The sequence below is a fragment of the Micrasema longulum genome, unplaced genomic scaffold (genome assembly GCF_059751315.1).
Source record: "Micrasema longulum isolate JH-2025_06_02 unplaced genomic scaffold, ASM5975131v1 h1tg000993l, whole genome shotgun sequence".
Classification (NCBI taxonomy): Eukaryota; Metazoa; Arthropoda; class Insecta; order Trichoptera; family Brachycentridae; genus Micrasema; species Micrasema longulum.
Genome location: NW_028278181.1, coordinates 201,797 through 218,851, shown reverse-complemented (window position 1 = coordinate 218,851; position 17,055 = coordinate 201,797). Strand labels below are relative to the sequence as shown.

Sequence of the window (17,055 nt, the reverse complement as noted above, 5' to 3'; positions counted from 1 at the left end):
AAAATAAGATAAGTTATTTTTTGTTTTGTGCACCATTTTGTGAAAAGGGCCTCAATTGTATTGTTATGGAATTTGTTACAATCAATATAAAATAAAGTTTCCGTAAACTAAGTTTTGTAAATTTTCTATTGAAAATAAATGTAAAAATGCCATTTTCGATAAAAAAAATATAAAAGCGCCATCTATGAATAATTAGTTTCACATTTTCGTTTGGAATCACTTCAATGTTTGAACTGATGTTTCTCTCTTGCGGCAGGCTTTATCAAATCATGTGATCAGATCAGCACTTGCCGGTTTCTTGATTATTGATTCTCTACTATAATATGACACAGTTTATTGGAATGACTTATAGATAGATAAAATGACTTGTTAGCAATCGCGCTGAGAATATCAAAATTGCATGTGTATTCGGTGAAAATTCAGTTGTTATTGGGCCGGAGAGAAAAATATTGTACCCAAGTAGTATAATTGCAACATTCAAACTAGGGCTCAGAAGATAGCAATACATTTCAAGCCGTTACCTAGTAAATGTGCAATACACAATAAATATAGTAAATATGGCGCAACCAGGAGTCGTCCAATAGTACGACGTGCTCTACGTAAGACGTACATTTGCGGACCTCATGAAAAGTACAGATATAAGTCAGGCGCGTGCGGTAAATATTATCAGTAGGGATGCTGACAAAGAATAATCATGTTTTTACATTTATTGGGTGTGATAGTGGATATTTATTTAAAATAAATATTGCATAGAATCACTTTTGTAAAGTGCGCTGGAGGCAAAATATTATGCCAATGATCCTATGTAAGTTTTCCATTATGATAATAATGATTAATAGTTGATCATATATAAATTAACGGATTACAGGAGTAGGCGCGTCCAGAGGTGAAGCTGTAAACATTTGGACAGAACCTAAAACGCGAAATGTTTTAAAATTTTGGTTAAATTTCAATAACACTCTATTTAAAATTTTATGCTAAAAAATTTAAAAAAAAAATTTTATGCTTAAATTTTATGTAGAACAATACGACAACGTTATGAACTTTAATGCGCGTGCACGGAAATTTGAACAGTTCTAATAAAACTGGACTCAGAATAAAGAGTAGTATCCAAATTCCAGCGTATAAAACGAATACTATCAACAATCAAGACCAAGGTTCCTTGATATAAAAAATACGCATACGTATTTAGCAGTGGCGAGCGGTGAGTTTTTAAATTGGTAAGCTAAGAAAATTCTGATAAAATGTCCATGGCGGTAGTATGGCATATAAAAAACAAGTCTATTTTATATTTAATAAATAATTCTTAACAGATTGCTCCAGCTGCTAATAGTTTCAGTAAAAATATTTTCTAATGTAGCACAAACATTTGATTTAAAAAAACATAATTGCAAAAAAAAGGAACCCCTATGGACTCAAACCCCCACCTGCGTCATTAGAAAGCAACGACTCATCCGCGCAGCTATTTCGCGTTTTCGCCTGGGCGTCGAAAAAGTAATGAATAAACTAGATAATTCATTAGCGTACCGGTGCATCTTTGGTTAAGTCAGACTATTATAACTTGTCTTGAAATAAAACACTATTTTTTAATAAATGATAATAATTAAATAATTTAAAAGTATTCCTTACCGAGTACGATAGTTCACCAAACAAAACATAAATTACGTTTTAAGATTCATTGTTTCGTCGACTTTTATATCACATTATTATTCACAAAACGACATAAGTTATGCATATTATAATTCTTTATATATATTTATTCTTAACACTATACACTAGTAACGTTTTTATCATAACTCTAACTAAATTTTAAAAGTTTAAATAGATACTGAAGAATAACCTACAATATTCAACTGTCATCGTATGCACAAAAACGAATTACAATTCAAAAACAATTGGCGAATTTTTGTTTTCTAAAACCCACTAAAGGATATATACTATATTATGGATTAAAATATCTATTCGTTTCGATTAAAATATCAAAATATTAATTTATTTTAAAGCAAATATATTTTCAAACCACCGAAACATAAGTATGATCAATTACTTACTTATTATTGTAACTTCCCTGTTAAGAAATACAAAATATATTCGTTATCTCTTTCTCACACATAACGAGTGCGTATATTGTCACCTCCCTTAGACTGTCGTAAGTCAAATTGATGTATTTTAAAGAATACTAGCCCTTATGAAAAAGTATTGAAAGACTAAATTGCATTAATGAAAGCTGCAAAATTTTACTGTAATCGCAAGTGTAATTTTTCGAACGAGATTCTAAAGTTTTAGGTTAAAGACGTATTTGAATTAGTGATTTTAAAGTGAGCAGAGTAATCTCGTGTAATCCAGTAGTAATAATTTTGGCCAATAGGGGGGCAACTGGTCGCTGTATGGAGTAAAGGAATATGATATAAATGTACTTACCCAAGAAAAGTAATATATTTTTTTGGTGATGTGTTTTTTCCTTATAATACTTACGAAGTCAAAAAAATATGGTAAGCTGCATGTAATCGATTATAAGGAGCATTCGCCCCTGGTATTTAGGTATGTATACTGAAAATATTGTTTGAAATTGTAAATAGCGTGCGCTCGAACATTTTCTACGATAACTTTAGAAATATTTTTAGATTTTTTCCATATTTATACTTTTTAATAATAAAATAAAAATTATTATTTTCAAATATTCAAGAAATGCGCAGCATCCTCAGTATGGACCGAAGGCGCCTGGTATAAGCCCATTTAGGAGTTCAGTTGCATTGGACCCATAGGCGTCAATAAAGGGCCGTCGGCGTCGTAAGCATGATTTTCTGCAGTGGTTTACTAGAGGACTCGTAAGAGAGAGACTAGATGAAAGGGTCGAAGAGAAAATAAGTGAACAGCGGAGCACCTTTATTCAAGATATAGACACGTTAAAGTGATAATTATTATTCATATAATTATTTATGAATTGTAATGTGGTCTTGTGGTTATTATTACATGCTGAAAGTATGCAGTACCATGGAATAAACTATCTGAAAAATCAAAAAATAATATTAAACCAGTTATTTTTATTCAAATTAATAAATAGTAAAATTGATTCTCCCAACCTACTTGAAAAACCGTGTTCCGTGTGCCATCTAGACCAACAAGACAAAATCTTCTGTTTTACACAGAAAACGCGCGAACAAACTATTTTAAACAATCTACAATACCTAGAATATGCGACCAAGATAACAATATATTTACCGAGGCTGATATTTTTTGTGAAAAAGTATGTAAATTTAGGTCAAAAATTATAAAAATTTTGAGAGAAGCAGATATTTAACTTTATCAATCGATACATATTTTTTCATTTAGTTTATTTTACATTTATTATATTGAACATAATTTAAATTATTGCATTAGGTGTAAACTATTTTTTTGGTGTGTGCATGAGTTTCTTACACCAATATACAAATAAATTGGCAATATTTGTGTACATACTGTTTGTTTACCTAATAAAATAAATAAATTATCTCGGACTCACGGATCAAAGGTCCGTGGTTCGAACTCCACTCTACCCCATCTTGATTTCCATTTTCTAATAGTGAGTTATTTACTACTCGTAAAATGGCCCACAAAATTCAATATTTGGGTAAACCATAAGAACACAAATATTTCTTAAAATTTTCTTTATCATATTTTTTATTTCTGTTTGACTGGGCGGGTAGTGTAACATTCAAACATCCATATAATTACTAAACAGTAAAAAATATGAATAAATTAAAAGAAGAACATAATTCACATGAAAATTAAACAAAGCGAACAATCTGTTGGGAATAAATATTAGTTAATAAAATAAGTACACACGTACGACTATTTTTTCATTGTAATACTGTAGAAGAAATTTCCAAAATAGTTATAAAAAAACAACAAAAATGTAATTCTATCTATTTATTGTAATTCTATAATTGTATTATAGAAGTATACAAGTATGTATGTAAAATTGAATCGACTTTCTAGTTTGTATCTTTGTTGAATTATCTTTTAAAATAAAATAAAATAAAAAACACATTAACAATATAAAACAAATGAAACATTCAAGAGAAAATCAAAAAGGATTCACCTATAATAAAACTAAGAAGTTTGAAAAATGGGATTACATCAACAACCTGATTAATTGTCTGTGTGCAATTTATTATATATATTTTTAAACCTATTTTGAGAGAATTTTTTGTTAGACTCTATCGAAAAGCCCAGCAATTATTGTTATTAACTCTTGTGTGGCTGTGATGTCACACTAGTCGACATAGGACACAAGACATATATCTCTCTTATGTTTTAAAATTATGAATTTGTATTTTTTGTAATCTTCAAATGGACATTTTCACACCTGATTTGTAAAGAAAAATTTGTATAACTACACTAAATGTTAATACGAAAAATATTTATCCTTGCTATGCGAAGAATTAATGTCCGCTAATTTAACAAAACATCTATACAGATGCTTTATACAAGAGAGGACGAATATAAAAATCATAACACGGAAGACAGAGATGCTGTTCTGCGGCGGGTGTCGTCAAAAACAGATTTAGTCTTCAGTCGGTTGATGGCAATGATGGGGGACGCACGCGCGTAGCATGAGCGGCGTATTTGTGATTTTTAATTTAATTTGATATAACAGAGCCAAATTATATGTTTATTCGCATACATTGTGAAAAAGGAACTATAAAACAGTATGTCTCTATGTTTTTTTTTTTTTTTTAAATGTCTGAACTTAAGAATATTCCGTCTTTTACTAGTGGTAACACGATGTTACATCACCGCGCGCAAAGGGATTATTTACCACAGTCTTTTAAGAGTTAAAAACGCAAAAATATAAGTATATTCTTTAGCACATAACTTTCCGAGACTCCTGTATACCATATGAAACAATCTTGTTTTGATATACCAATAGAGAAAAAGTAATATTTAAGTCAAATATGAAAAGGTATCAAAGGTTGGATTATTTAATGTTCCTTTTAATTTGAATTTTAAAATCACTAATACACTTGACATAAAACATTGTCAATTCTTTTCGACAGTCATTGACATAACACAATGCGGGCTGTTGTTGCATTTCTAGCCACATTGGCTCTCGGAAATGCATCTACAGGTGAGTCTGATTTATTACTTTACGAGCTGAGCCCAGCAATGATTTGCTATTACTAGATTTGAAAACATACTCTAATAAATATAAAATGAACGCAATCGAAAGTTTGATGACAATTATTGAATTTATTCCTAATTAGATATGTACGTATACATTATTATTTTTGTGTTTCGGTTTACATAAATTATGAGGACAGAGAATATCGATAAATAGGTATTCGAACATTGTTTTCCTGTCTCTGTCTTGCAGATGCCTCCACGATACTGTGCCAAAAAGACAACGCCATGTTAGACCTTTTGTAAGAATAGACAAAATCAACGTTTCGTTGTCCCGTTTTCCGCACCTCTAAACTAAACCAATTTGGTTATTTTTTTATTTATTTTTTATTTGAAAATTTATTTATAAACCCTTACGGATTATAACATTCATTTTACATAAACTAATATATACATTTTTCATTTATACTCTGTTGTTCAAAATAATATTTTTTACATCTTTTGTAAAGTTTGTCTGAGTCTTTTGTTTAGTTTTGTCTGGTAGTTTATTGTATAATTTCAGTCCCTGGTTCATTAGTCTTGATTGTCCTTGTCTTGTTTTAGAAAGTTGTATATGGTATTTGTCTGATATTCTCGTATTATGTCCATGTTGACAACAATTTTTTACTAGTTTTAGTTCTTTGTCTACAATTACATTAGTGGCTAATTTATGGATAAATTTTAATGATTCTAGTTGAAAGAGTTCAGTTATATTTAATTGCTTAGTTTGTTTAAAAAGTTCTCTAGTTGCAGTTAAATAGGGAAGGTCATATACTAACTTTAATATTTTATTTTGTTGTCTTTGTAGTCTGTTTATGTCATTTTGATATCCTGCTCCCCATAATAGTTGCGTATAACATATTTTAGTTTTAGACCCGAGTAACAGAAAAAAAAAACTGTATGGGTACGTTTTGCGTTTTCCAAAAACATATATATTTTCATACCATGCGCCCGAAGACAGCAGATATAACTGTGCTTTTTGACGGGTTTTTAAATGGTTCCAGTTTCTATAATATTTTTTTTCTTTTGTATACAAAATAATTGGCACACGCCAATGATAAATATCTATAGTGTGTAAATAAACCGTTCTCTAGTCCCATAATCTAGTGAGAAAATACGTAAATAGGTATGTATATAGAAAAGTCGGACCGCGTTCCCTCTTAAAATCAAACATTATTAGGTATACGTACAGAACTTTACTTGATAATACTTTTTTTTTGTAAATGCATTCACGGCAAATACAGCGCTAGTAAGCGACGGAAAAAACACTAACGCTTCTAACTTTTTTTATACTAAATAAATTGAAACTTTTAAGGGCTATAAATATTATCATGGTAATGATCTACATTTCGCTGAAAACCCCACGTAAACCGGTCCACATACGAACATTGACTTTTATATATATACATTCTGGATTCGGACGAGAAACTACAGATTATAATGTACATATTACTGCATACTTGTCCTACCACTCAGGTTGAGAAGTTGGAGACCCTCAAGGTGCTCTATAATACGGTGACCGATGTAAACGGAATTCTCGTCTTTTAGAGACGTCTCAGGGTATGAAATAAACAAATATTTTATCCCGTTCTTTTCCGTCCAAGAAAATTTGTGTTGCCTTTCTTTTATAACCATTAGTTCTGTAATAATTGTCAAATGTAGAACTTATACTCCTTTTACTGCGACTTGATTAAAGTGAAGTAGGTAAACTTTGAAATAAGCGGTGTTAGATGCACGATTATGAAATTAATCTTTTGGTGGCTTATATGAAGGATGTCGAAGTCATTTTCAAAAATAACGATTGTAAAAACAATACTTTCGATGTCAAAAAATATAATAAGCAGCAAATAATCGGTTATTAGGAGAATTTACCCTTTCTAAATACAAAAAAAATAAAAAAATATTGACCTTTACGGATTATTAAATTCATTTAAAAAAAAAAAATACATATTTTTGCATTCAAACTCTGTTGTTGATGATTATATATATATATTTTTAAAAAAAACCTTTATTTTAGCATAAATAAACAATACATTCAGTAGAAAAATGAAACACTTAAGGTTGAACTTGCCAAAAAAGAGTCTAGCTCTTGTGTTTGGCAAGCTTACAAAATAACATAAAAATAAAACATAAAAATAAAACATAAAATGCAAAACAAAATAATAAAATAAATAAAAAATTAAACAATTTTAAAAATTGAGAAAATATAACACTAAAAAAAAATAATATATATATATATAAAAAAAATATATTAAATAAAAACACAAAATTTGTAAACACGGGCACATATTAAACATACATCTCTTTTTTTAAAATACAGTTAATGTTAATGTCAAGATGTCAAGAGTTATGTCAAGAAGCTTTTCTTTAATTTATCCTTAAATTTTTCGTAATTTATTTCTTGACGTAGATTTTGAGGTAAATTATTGAAAAGCTTCCGTCCTACGTAAGTATAATGATGTTTGGCCGTGGTAGTTTTGATTCTCGGTAGAGCGAGGCATCCTGTTCTCAACCTTCCCGTAATACGGTCCGACGGGAGGCTATCCTTATGCACCTGGAGCATACAGCACTTTCCGTAGATATCCTCCACTCTTAAAACATTAAATTGTTTGAACAGTTCGGTAGTTGAGAACAAGGATGGTTTATAAAGTATTATTTTGATGATTTTTTTTTGTAGAATTTTTAAGGGTCTAAGATGAGCGTTATAAGCCCCCCCTCATCCAACTATTGCATATTGAATTATAGACTGTACTAGAGCATAATAAACTGTCTTTAATTGATTCGTCGATAAAATACCTCTAAGCTTTAAAAATATGTGGAATAATTTTCTTAGTCTTTTGCACATTGAATCTATTTGTTCTTTCCATTTAATATTTTGGTCGATTATTATTCCCAGATATTTCATCTTAGATTTTTCGGTCAGGGTAACACATTGAGAAGAACAGTTTGTATGGTCTCCGCAGTTTTTGTCGTGAGATTTTAGGTCTATATGGTTATGTCTTTTTCTATTGTTTAATGTGAATGTTAGGTAGTGGGTTTTTTCTGAATTCATTGTCAAGTAACTTTGATCCAACCACTCTTTAAAAACTTTTAAGTCTTTATTAGCCATTTTATTAAGCTCATTCCAAGTTTTTTCATTAAAAATCATCACAGTATCATCGGCGTAAGAAACGATTTCGCCTTTAAGTGGTAAATTGAACATTATATTGACATATATTATAAATAGTATAGGACCTAGAATAGTACCTTGTGGGATGCCAAAACAGGAGGAAACTGAATCGCTCAATGTTTTGTTTATCCTGGTGTACTGGATTCTGTTTTTTAAGAGAATATGTTTTACTATCTTTTTTACGTTTGTCTGAGTCTTTAGTTTAGTTTTGTCTGGTAGCTGATTGTATAATTCAGTTCCTGGTTTATTAGTCTCGAATGTACTTGTTTCCTTTTGAAGGTTGTTTGTGATATTTTTCTGATATTCTAGTATTGTGTCCATGTTAACTACAATTTTTTTCTAGTTTTAGTTCTTCGTCTTCAATAACATCACTGGCTAATTAATTAATAAATTTTAATGATTCTAGTTTAAAGAGGTCAGTTATATTTAATTGCTTAGTTTGTTTAAAGAGTTCTTAAGTTGCTGTTAAAAAGGGAAGGTCATATACAAGCTTTAATATTTAATTTTGCTATCTTTGTAGTTTGAAGTCTGTTTCCCATAGTAGCAACATAAAACATATTTTAGTTTTTACATAGGCTTCAAACATTAGAATTTTTCGATTAAAAAAAAACACGATAATATCACCACTTTCCTGATTAAATTGTTGATATAAACTTTCCATGTCAATTGTCTGTCTATATTAATAATATTAACCATGTTAAATTTTAGTAAGTCGTTCATCATTTATGTGAGCATCTATTTTATGACATTTTTTCTAGATTCAAAATGGATAATATTGCATTTTTTTTCATTAAGTGTAAGTTTTCGTTTGATTATTTAGTCAAAATAGCTAGGTCTTCGTTTATGTCGTTGTTTGTTAATACGTCTGTTTGATTTTTATAAAATAGTCCAATGTCATCAGCATACAAAATAATTATTCCTTTAAAATTGTAGTAATAAGTCATATGATATATAATCACGCAAAGGGTGCATACATTTTTTGGGGACACTATACATATTGATGTTATTTTTAATTTATATAAAATACTTCAATTGAAACGGGTTTTCGTAATTTTTGATAAGTACAAGTCAACATGTATTTTGTTGCCATTCGTGTATTTCAATATGGCCACGGGGAAGAATGACAATGTCCGACATAAACCTTCCATATATTTTTTCTAGCTCACATTGAAAGCGGCAATGAAAACAGTAGAGACACATTTAATTAAAATTACGGTTTATCAGTTTGCAATTTTTTTAATTTATTCGTTCGATGACTCAAAATAGTTTTTTAGTATGAGCGAAACCGATAAAAAAACTTTGTCATTAAAACGGTTTTCGTGTATGTGGAGAGAGTTTCGCCCTATTTCTAAAAGCACAACTGTAACACATAAATTCATGACGCATGTGGAACAAAATTGCGTAAATATCCAAAAGCAGGTAGCCACCTACTCTTTTTTTTATATGCTGATTAAAAATTCGTGCGTAATCAAGTGATCACTTTTTGTAAAAACAAAAACGGTTTCATGTCAGCCGGAATTTAAAACACAACTTTTTATAGTTGCGTTGTAACTGAAAATAATGTTTATTAGATTCTTATTGTCGTGTTCTTAGTGGCGACTAGCATTCTGAATTCATCACTACCCCGAACCAGTTAAATCTTTTAACAACAACTCTTATAGAACACTTTATAGAAGGAAATATACTATGTTTGACTATGCCTATGTTTGAACATCGGTTTTTCTTCATTCTTGCATCTGTTAATCTTAGTGAAATTAAACCTTAATTAACGCGCGTAAGACTCTTGCTGATTTTTTTCATCTACATACTACATAGGCAACGCCTGAAAATATTTTTTAATTTTCATACTCCTATTTGAATCAGCTTGTTTTATCAACAATATTTTGAGTTTGTCCAAATTTTTAAAGACAGGAACTGGATTCAGAGGAAGAGTTGAAGGAATATAGATGTTCAAACATAGACAGAATGGTGAACGTTACACAGTGTGTAAAATAGCCACTTTAACCAGTCAATGATAAGTCATTAACCTTGTAAATGCTTGGACATATTCTAGTTCTAGACTAATATTAATAACTCTCGAGTCAACACGCGAGTTATAACTCGCATACTTAAATTTTTGTAATTCTGTTGGTAGTTTGTAATTCTGGGAATTCTGTTTTATTTATATTTGAATAAAATTTATCATTTGTGTTCATCATAATGTACACTATCTACATATTATCTTTTGGATTGGTAGAAATTTGTATTTTTTTTCATACAAAGACACTTATTATAAAAAAGAAATAACGTATACCCAACTCTATAAGGTCAAGAGCCCACAGTTGAGTTGGGATAAAACATAATGGAAAGTGAAAGCATGAATATTATTAACATTACTAAAAATAAAGTCGACTAAATAAATACTAGTCGGCCTCGTGGTGTAGTGGTCAGCGCGCTTGCCTACCATTCAAAAAGTTCTCGGGTTTGATTCCCGACACGGTTGATATAAAATATTTATTTAAAAAGGTGTTTTCACACTAGAATATTTAATAGTCCCTGGACTGGTATCTGAAGCGTAAGACCGACCATCTTACCTTCATGTAATAAAAATGATCAATATACACTGCGATTGGTGTATCAATGCAGTGCCCTATGCATAATTAGGTGCGGAATGATAATGATGATGAAAAAAAAAAATAAAGCATAAATTTAAATAAACATGTTTAATTTATTTAAACGCCTTTAAGGCTTTTACATGTTTTTACATATATATAAACAAATAAAGACAGACATGTATCTTACACTAAAGTAGCAAAAAATAAATATAAATGATTTTTAGAATAAAAAGAAAAATTTCAAAAATATCATTTTTACATATCAGTATAATGTGGTAAAGAACAGACGTGCATTTTTAGATATGAAGACAGAAATGCATTTTACACAAAAAGGGAGCAAAAAATTAAAATTAATTAAGAAGAGAAAAAAGAATTTTAAAAAAATCATTACATATTACAAGAAAATATATGGGTATCCATAATAATACAAACATATATTGCAGTGGAGAACAGGAGTACATTTTTTCGTATGGGTTATATTAAAATAATCTTAAAATTAGAAGAAGTTAGAAAAATACTAATTTAGAATACAGATATAAGTCAATAAACGGTTAACAATTGAAATCAACAAAGTATTATTTAGGTAAAACATACATATGATCCAAAAAACGTATTACTTATAAAGTATTATTGTAGCATTATTTTTCGTTTTCATTATTACCTAGCTAAATACTAGCCACTTAATGTTTATGTTCAATTATTTTTAATTTTACTTTATTATATTTATAACTAGAGCATACGATTTTCTCACTTTCATTGTTATTTTTTATTTGTCATCTTGAATATTTTATGTTTCTTTTTTTACTTTTTTGTAGTTTTAAAAAAAAAAAAAATTACTTTAACAATTTTTTTAAGTTTTAATTATTCAGTTGAATTAAATAGTTATATTTCATATTATATATTACATAATGAATTGTTCACTGCTATGATTATTTCTGTAAAACTTTTTATTGGAAAAGGTTCCTTGAACCGTTAATTTAAAAATACATAAATAAATATTAAACATTACATATTAAATATAAAACATATTCAATATATTCATGTTAAGGAGACGGCTGAGAGATACTGTATGCAGTAATATGTATTTATGTATTTACATACAATTAAGCGTGTTGTCCAGATGCCCTTGAAATATATGTATGTTTATTTAAATATATTTTATTTTTATTTTTGCTATTATTTAATTATGTACGTGCACTTTCCATTATGTTGTACCCCAACTCAAAGGGCCCTTGGGCTCGTAGAGTTTGGGATACGTTATTATTATATTTTTCGTAATAGGTATGTATTTGTATGAATAAAATAAAAATAAAAATAATAAAAAAATAAAATAATACTTACTGGTGGAGTCCTAGGAACAATTTTCTCAGTGTATTATTTAAAACATGTTTTCAGATAATTGGACTCATATCCGAGTCAAATTTGGCTTAAGCGGAGTATTGCAAGGCATCGACGCCTACTGGAGGGTGAATGATACATTGCCCGAAATGTTGGCTAGTGGATGGACTGTAGTTGATAATCCGAATGACTTAAGTTTGACTACTGCCTGCCTCTCTGAAAATGATGTTAGAGTGTGTGGCCTCTATGACGCAAGAGGTTTTATAGCTGGCTTGCAATTAGCGGTAAGTTTTTATTTGATTATTAACTTTATTATTTATTACTTATTTTGATTTTGTCCAAATTGGATTGATGGAAAAAACTGGATTCAACTCCTTTGAGAGTTATTAACATATATTATACATATATTTTTTTAAATATTTATTGTTGTGCACATAGTTTTCTGCGCAGTGCACACAATTTGTGCATCAGAGAAGCACGTTTTTTAAGAGATGGAAGAGTAGAACAAGATATTGAAAGAAAAGTGAATGCGTGCAACAAAACGAACGGCGCACTAAGCGCAGTAATTGCTAATAAAATATGTCAATCAAAGCTAAACTGGGAGTGCACGACGAAGTTTTCGTCCCAGCACGTATGTTTGGAAGTAAAACATGGAACTGGCAGAGGAAAGATGAAAGCCGAGTGAACGCGGTCGAAATACGATATCTTATGTCAATGTGCAAAATAATATTTAATTAACAAAGTAATAATGTTGGTCTGGCACAGTAGTTGAAACTCTTTACAACTCCTTGATGCGAAGTAGGCTCGAGAGTTATTCGATGATTTGGGGATACATGCACCGTAACTCTGAAATATCTCTACATGAGAAAGCATGTATTATTATTAGCTCTACCCGACCGAGTTTTTTCAGGGTATGCATGGCTATAACAGTTCAGATACTAGAAGGAATGTATATTTGACTACACAATTTTATCGATTGTTGCCCAGTACGGTCGATAATCCCGATGTTATGATGAGGATTGGTTTGTATGTTCCTGATTTTTACCTAAAACCGGTCTTCGTGGTGTAGTGGTGAAAACGCGTCCGGAAGGCTCCGGGTCCGATTGTTGGTGAGGACACAAAAACTAAATTAGATTTTTTTCGAGACTGGGAGCTCTGCGTTGTAATTCAGCACAGTAATTGGGCTTCCTGGCTTGTTTTTGTGCGACAGCGTCAGCATGGATTGTTTCAGGATCAGGATTCTCCCATAACTTTGACAAGAGTCTTCTTTATGTATTTTATATATGTACGCCTTAAATATTGATTTGTAATGTAGATACATGTTATTTACTAAATAAATAAATTAAATTGAAAAAAAAAATGTATTGCGGTAAACAGAAGATGCTGTGTTGCTTTTTCAGTCGACGCTCTAGGTTTCGGGTAAAATCATTTGGCGCGTGTATGTGTTATTGATATATGGATTTTTTTTAGTTGCAACGATAACAATGTATCTTTCAGATTCCAGTTAGTGACTTAGAAGGCAAAGGGATTCCATTTGAAATCGATAATATTCCGTATTTTGAGCAGAAAACTTTAAACAGGATTAACTACTGGACAAGCACCGTTTTGGTTGTTAGTACCACGGTACTCACGATGGGCGGTAGAATGGATATGCCCACACTTGGTTATGGATTGTGGTTTAAGTATGGGACAATATATACGGAGGTGCCCACTGACGAAAGACGAGTGGTTAGTGACGCTAAATATGAGAAGCAAAACTGCATTCCACGCATGGGTGAGGTTATTTATGCTATTAAAAAATAAGTTCATCATTCCATGTTGACTCACTAGTTAACGCGTTTGCTATCCACAAAGAGCCTCCATGCATCTCTGTCGGCTGCGAGCTTCTGCGCATCCTCCCAAGTCAGGCTCGCGTCCCGTAGTTCCGACATAAACTGCCAACGAACAGTCAGCATTGGACGTCCAGGACGTCAGGAACCTGAGGCTTTGTAAAGTAGGCAAGCTTAGTTAAAGCTCTCAAAGGCATCCGCAGGATATGGTCCAGTCCACCGTATCACCTTCGAACTAAAAAAGTATTATTCCTCACAAAGTCGAACCACCGTACACCCAAGATTCTTCTGAGACACCTATTCTCAAAACTCAGTATTTTGCTGTTTTGGGTTATCCCTTATCTTAGCAGCTATATAGTATACATTTGTGAAATCAACGGGATTAAATTACGAGGCATCTAGAAATAAAAATCATTAATTTAAACTCGATGGGGGATAAAATGATCACGGGATCATTATATATCGTTTTGACTCAAGCGTACATTTATTAAAATGTTTTCTTTTTTTCTTCTCTTAGTGCCCTGTCAGGTATCCTCAACGTTAGCAATCACTCTGGCAAAAGTCTCTCTGGTCTCTGCTGCCCAAAAAATCTGCTCCACAGTCCTAAAGCCAGTCCAGTCTCGTATATTTTGCAGCCAGGATATCTGTCTAGTTATCGTGACTAATTAAAAAAACAAAATATGAATTAACTGTCATCAGAATAATGAAAAAAAAAGGGTTTTTGGATATAATATTGTTTGCGTAGTTCAAAGACTGTACTTTATTATAACTTTATATGATAATTGAAAATGGCTTACCTTAGATCTAATTGGCAAAAATTATATTTTTTCAAGCACACTTTTTTTCACGGTACACAAAAATCAGTTGAGTACATTAAAAATCTGGGAATAATTATTGTCAAAAATCTACGATGGGAGGTTCACGTCCAATCGCAGGTTTCCACATCAAGAAAGCGGCGTCATGTATTCTGCTCACTTAGGAACATCTTGGACATTGGAACTCTCAGAACTGTGTATTTTGCTCTTTTACAGTCAGTGGCAACCTATGGTGTAGTGGGCTGGGGAGGTTGCACTGCGTCTATCATGAACTCCCAAATAAACGTCCAAAAATTAATACTAAGAGTGATGCTGCAATGTCACCCCCCTTTCCCATCTGAGACATTGTTCCAGTTCATGAAGGTACTGGGCATTAGACAATTTAAAAAAAATGTCATTGAGACATTTCTGGTCATGCGGCTACAAGAGTAGATCCTAACTGAATGCTCGTCCTAGGTTTTCCTGTAATTTAAATTATTTTATTCTAAAAGCAGATATGACGTTTGCTTAGAAGAATGTCTCTTTTGTGGCCCCAAGAGTGATCAATATCCTTGATGAACATATTAAGTTCTCCAAAACGAAAGCCATTTTTAGAAGGGTAAAAGTCTGGATTTTGTCTAAGGGAAGAGACCATTGCAAGAGACTGCTGCGAAATATTGCATAGATTTATATACTATTAAGCGGGTTGTCCAAATGCCCTTTAAACTATATGTCTGCTTATGTTATAATATTTACTTGTTATTTTTGCTATTATTTCATTATGTACGTGCTTCCTCTTTCTATTATGTTGTATTCTAACTCAACACAGGGCCCTTGGCCTCATAGAGTTTGGGATACGTTATTATTGTATTTTTTTGTTAAAGGTATGTATTTCTATGAATAAATAAATAAAATTAAAAAAATCCGCCATTACTGTCAGATGAAAAAAACATTATTTAAAGAATGTTTGAAGAATGACAAATTCTTAAATCTTAGGGGATTGTTTTACTTTGAGGGATCATTTACTACAGATTTCCCCTACGCGGGCACCCCCGAAGAGACTTAGATCCTCAGATACGGTGTGCGGTATGTGATAGGCAAGCCGTTGATTTATGTGACTTGTGTGTATGAATTTATCATTTTTAATACGTATTTTGATGTTTCATTCTAGGCACCCACTACAAATATGATCCCAACGCGGCTGATGCATGTACCAGAATGCATCCATGGACATTGTTGGTTTCAAAAGGCAATGTCGTAGGTCTTACCTATATATCTTTTGGAAGAACAACCCCGGTGGATAGAAACTGGTACGATATCTCAAATGGCCGAGGAGCTTTCTTGTCCTATCCAAATACCAACCCTTGCATCCCTGACTGGACGTCAAAGTATGGAGTCATCTCCATCCATGTGTACTTCGAAGAGAATCCCTGGGAAATCACGTGTAATCAGGAGACAGAGAGTGTAGTGCCAATAAAAGGAGTTATTAAGACACTCCTAGATAATGCCTATAGAGTTGCAGATGTATCTGCTAAACTGTATAAATATAAACACCGGTATTAGTTATTTTTCGTTTTGTTAATCGGAATTGAAGTTTCTAGTAGCTCAATCACAAATAACTATTGACGTGCTAATAAGCAAAGTGATAACAATATCTCACCATGGTTGTTTATCGTATGCGCGATCACAATGCAACATCCGCGAATACCTAATATTAAATGTTAAAATATTTACGTTTCGCGACGCATAATCCGGCTGCACAATCACATTTTTCAAATTCACCGGTGTAAATCTGGAAAATATTCCAAAACTGCTATTTTTATTTATTTATTCATTATTTATTGTGCTATTTATTGCATTAAGCATATATTTTCATTAAATAAAATTAAATAAGAAGCATAATATTTATTATGTATAATCTAGTGTCAAAACATCTGATAATTGTCTGAATGCTATTAAATGATGATCATTTTTACACTTATAACAATATTTAACTTAAAATTTCTAAAAAGATAATAAATGTTATCGAATTTGTTCAATTTACTACTGAAAATGTAACAGATGGACAGATCGCGGCTTATTTCAGCGCTATACTACGTTGGACCCAGTTATAAGCGTGAAATAAGTTTCCATGGTCATCATCTCAGCTCTATACCGAGTATAACTTTATGCGATGTTTATGAGTAAGA

The 17,055-nt window shown here is 31.4% G+C and overlaps 1 protein-coding gene across 2 annotated transcripts; it reads left to right on the top strand.

The window, feature by feature from the left end:
• The first annotated feature begins 5,034 nt into the window (after positions 1–5,034).
• On the top strand, positions 5,035–16,701 carry LOC148277696 (uncharacterized). Of its 2 annotated transcripts, XM_088232521.1 has the most exons (4): positions 5,047–5,110; positions 12,301–12,527; positions 13,741–14,017; positions 16,038–16,701. In XM_088232521.1, the coding sequence occupies exons 1-4, from the start codon at positions 5,056–5,058 to the stop codon at positions 16,427–16,429; spliced, it is 951 nt and encodes a 316-aa protein (XP_088088647.1). In that variant the 5' UTR covers positions 5,047–5,055; the 3' UTR covers positions 16,430–16,701. The 2 variants fall into 2 exon arrangements, with proteins under 2 accessions (XP_088088648.1, XP_088088647.1); XM_088232522.1 differs by lacking the exon at positions 13,741–14,017 and having other exon boundaries at positions 5,035–5,110.
• Positions 16,702–17,055: the final 354 nt, after the last annotated feature.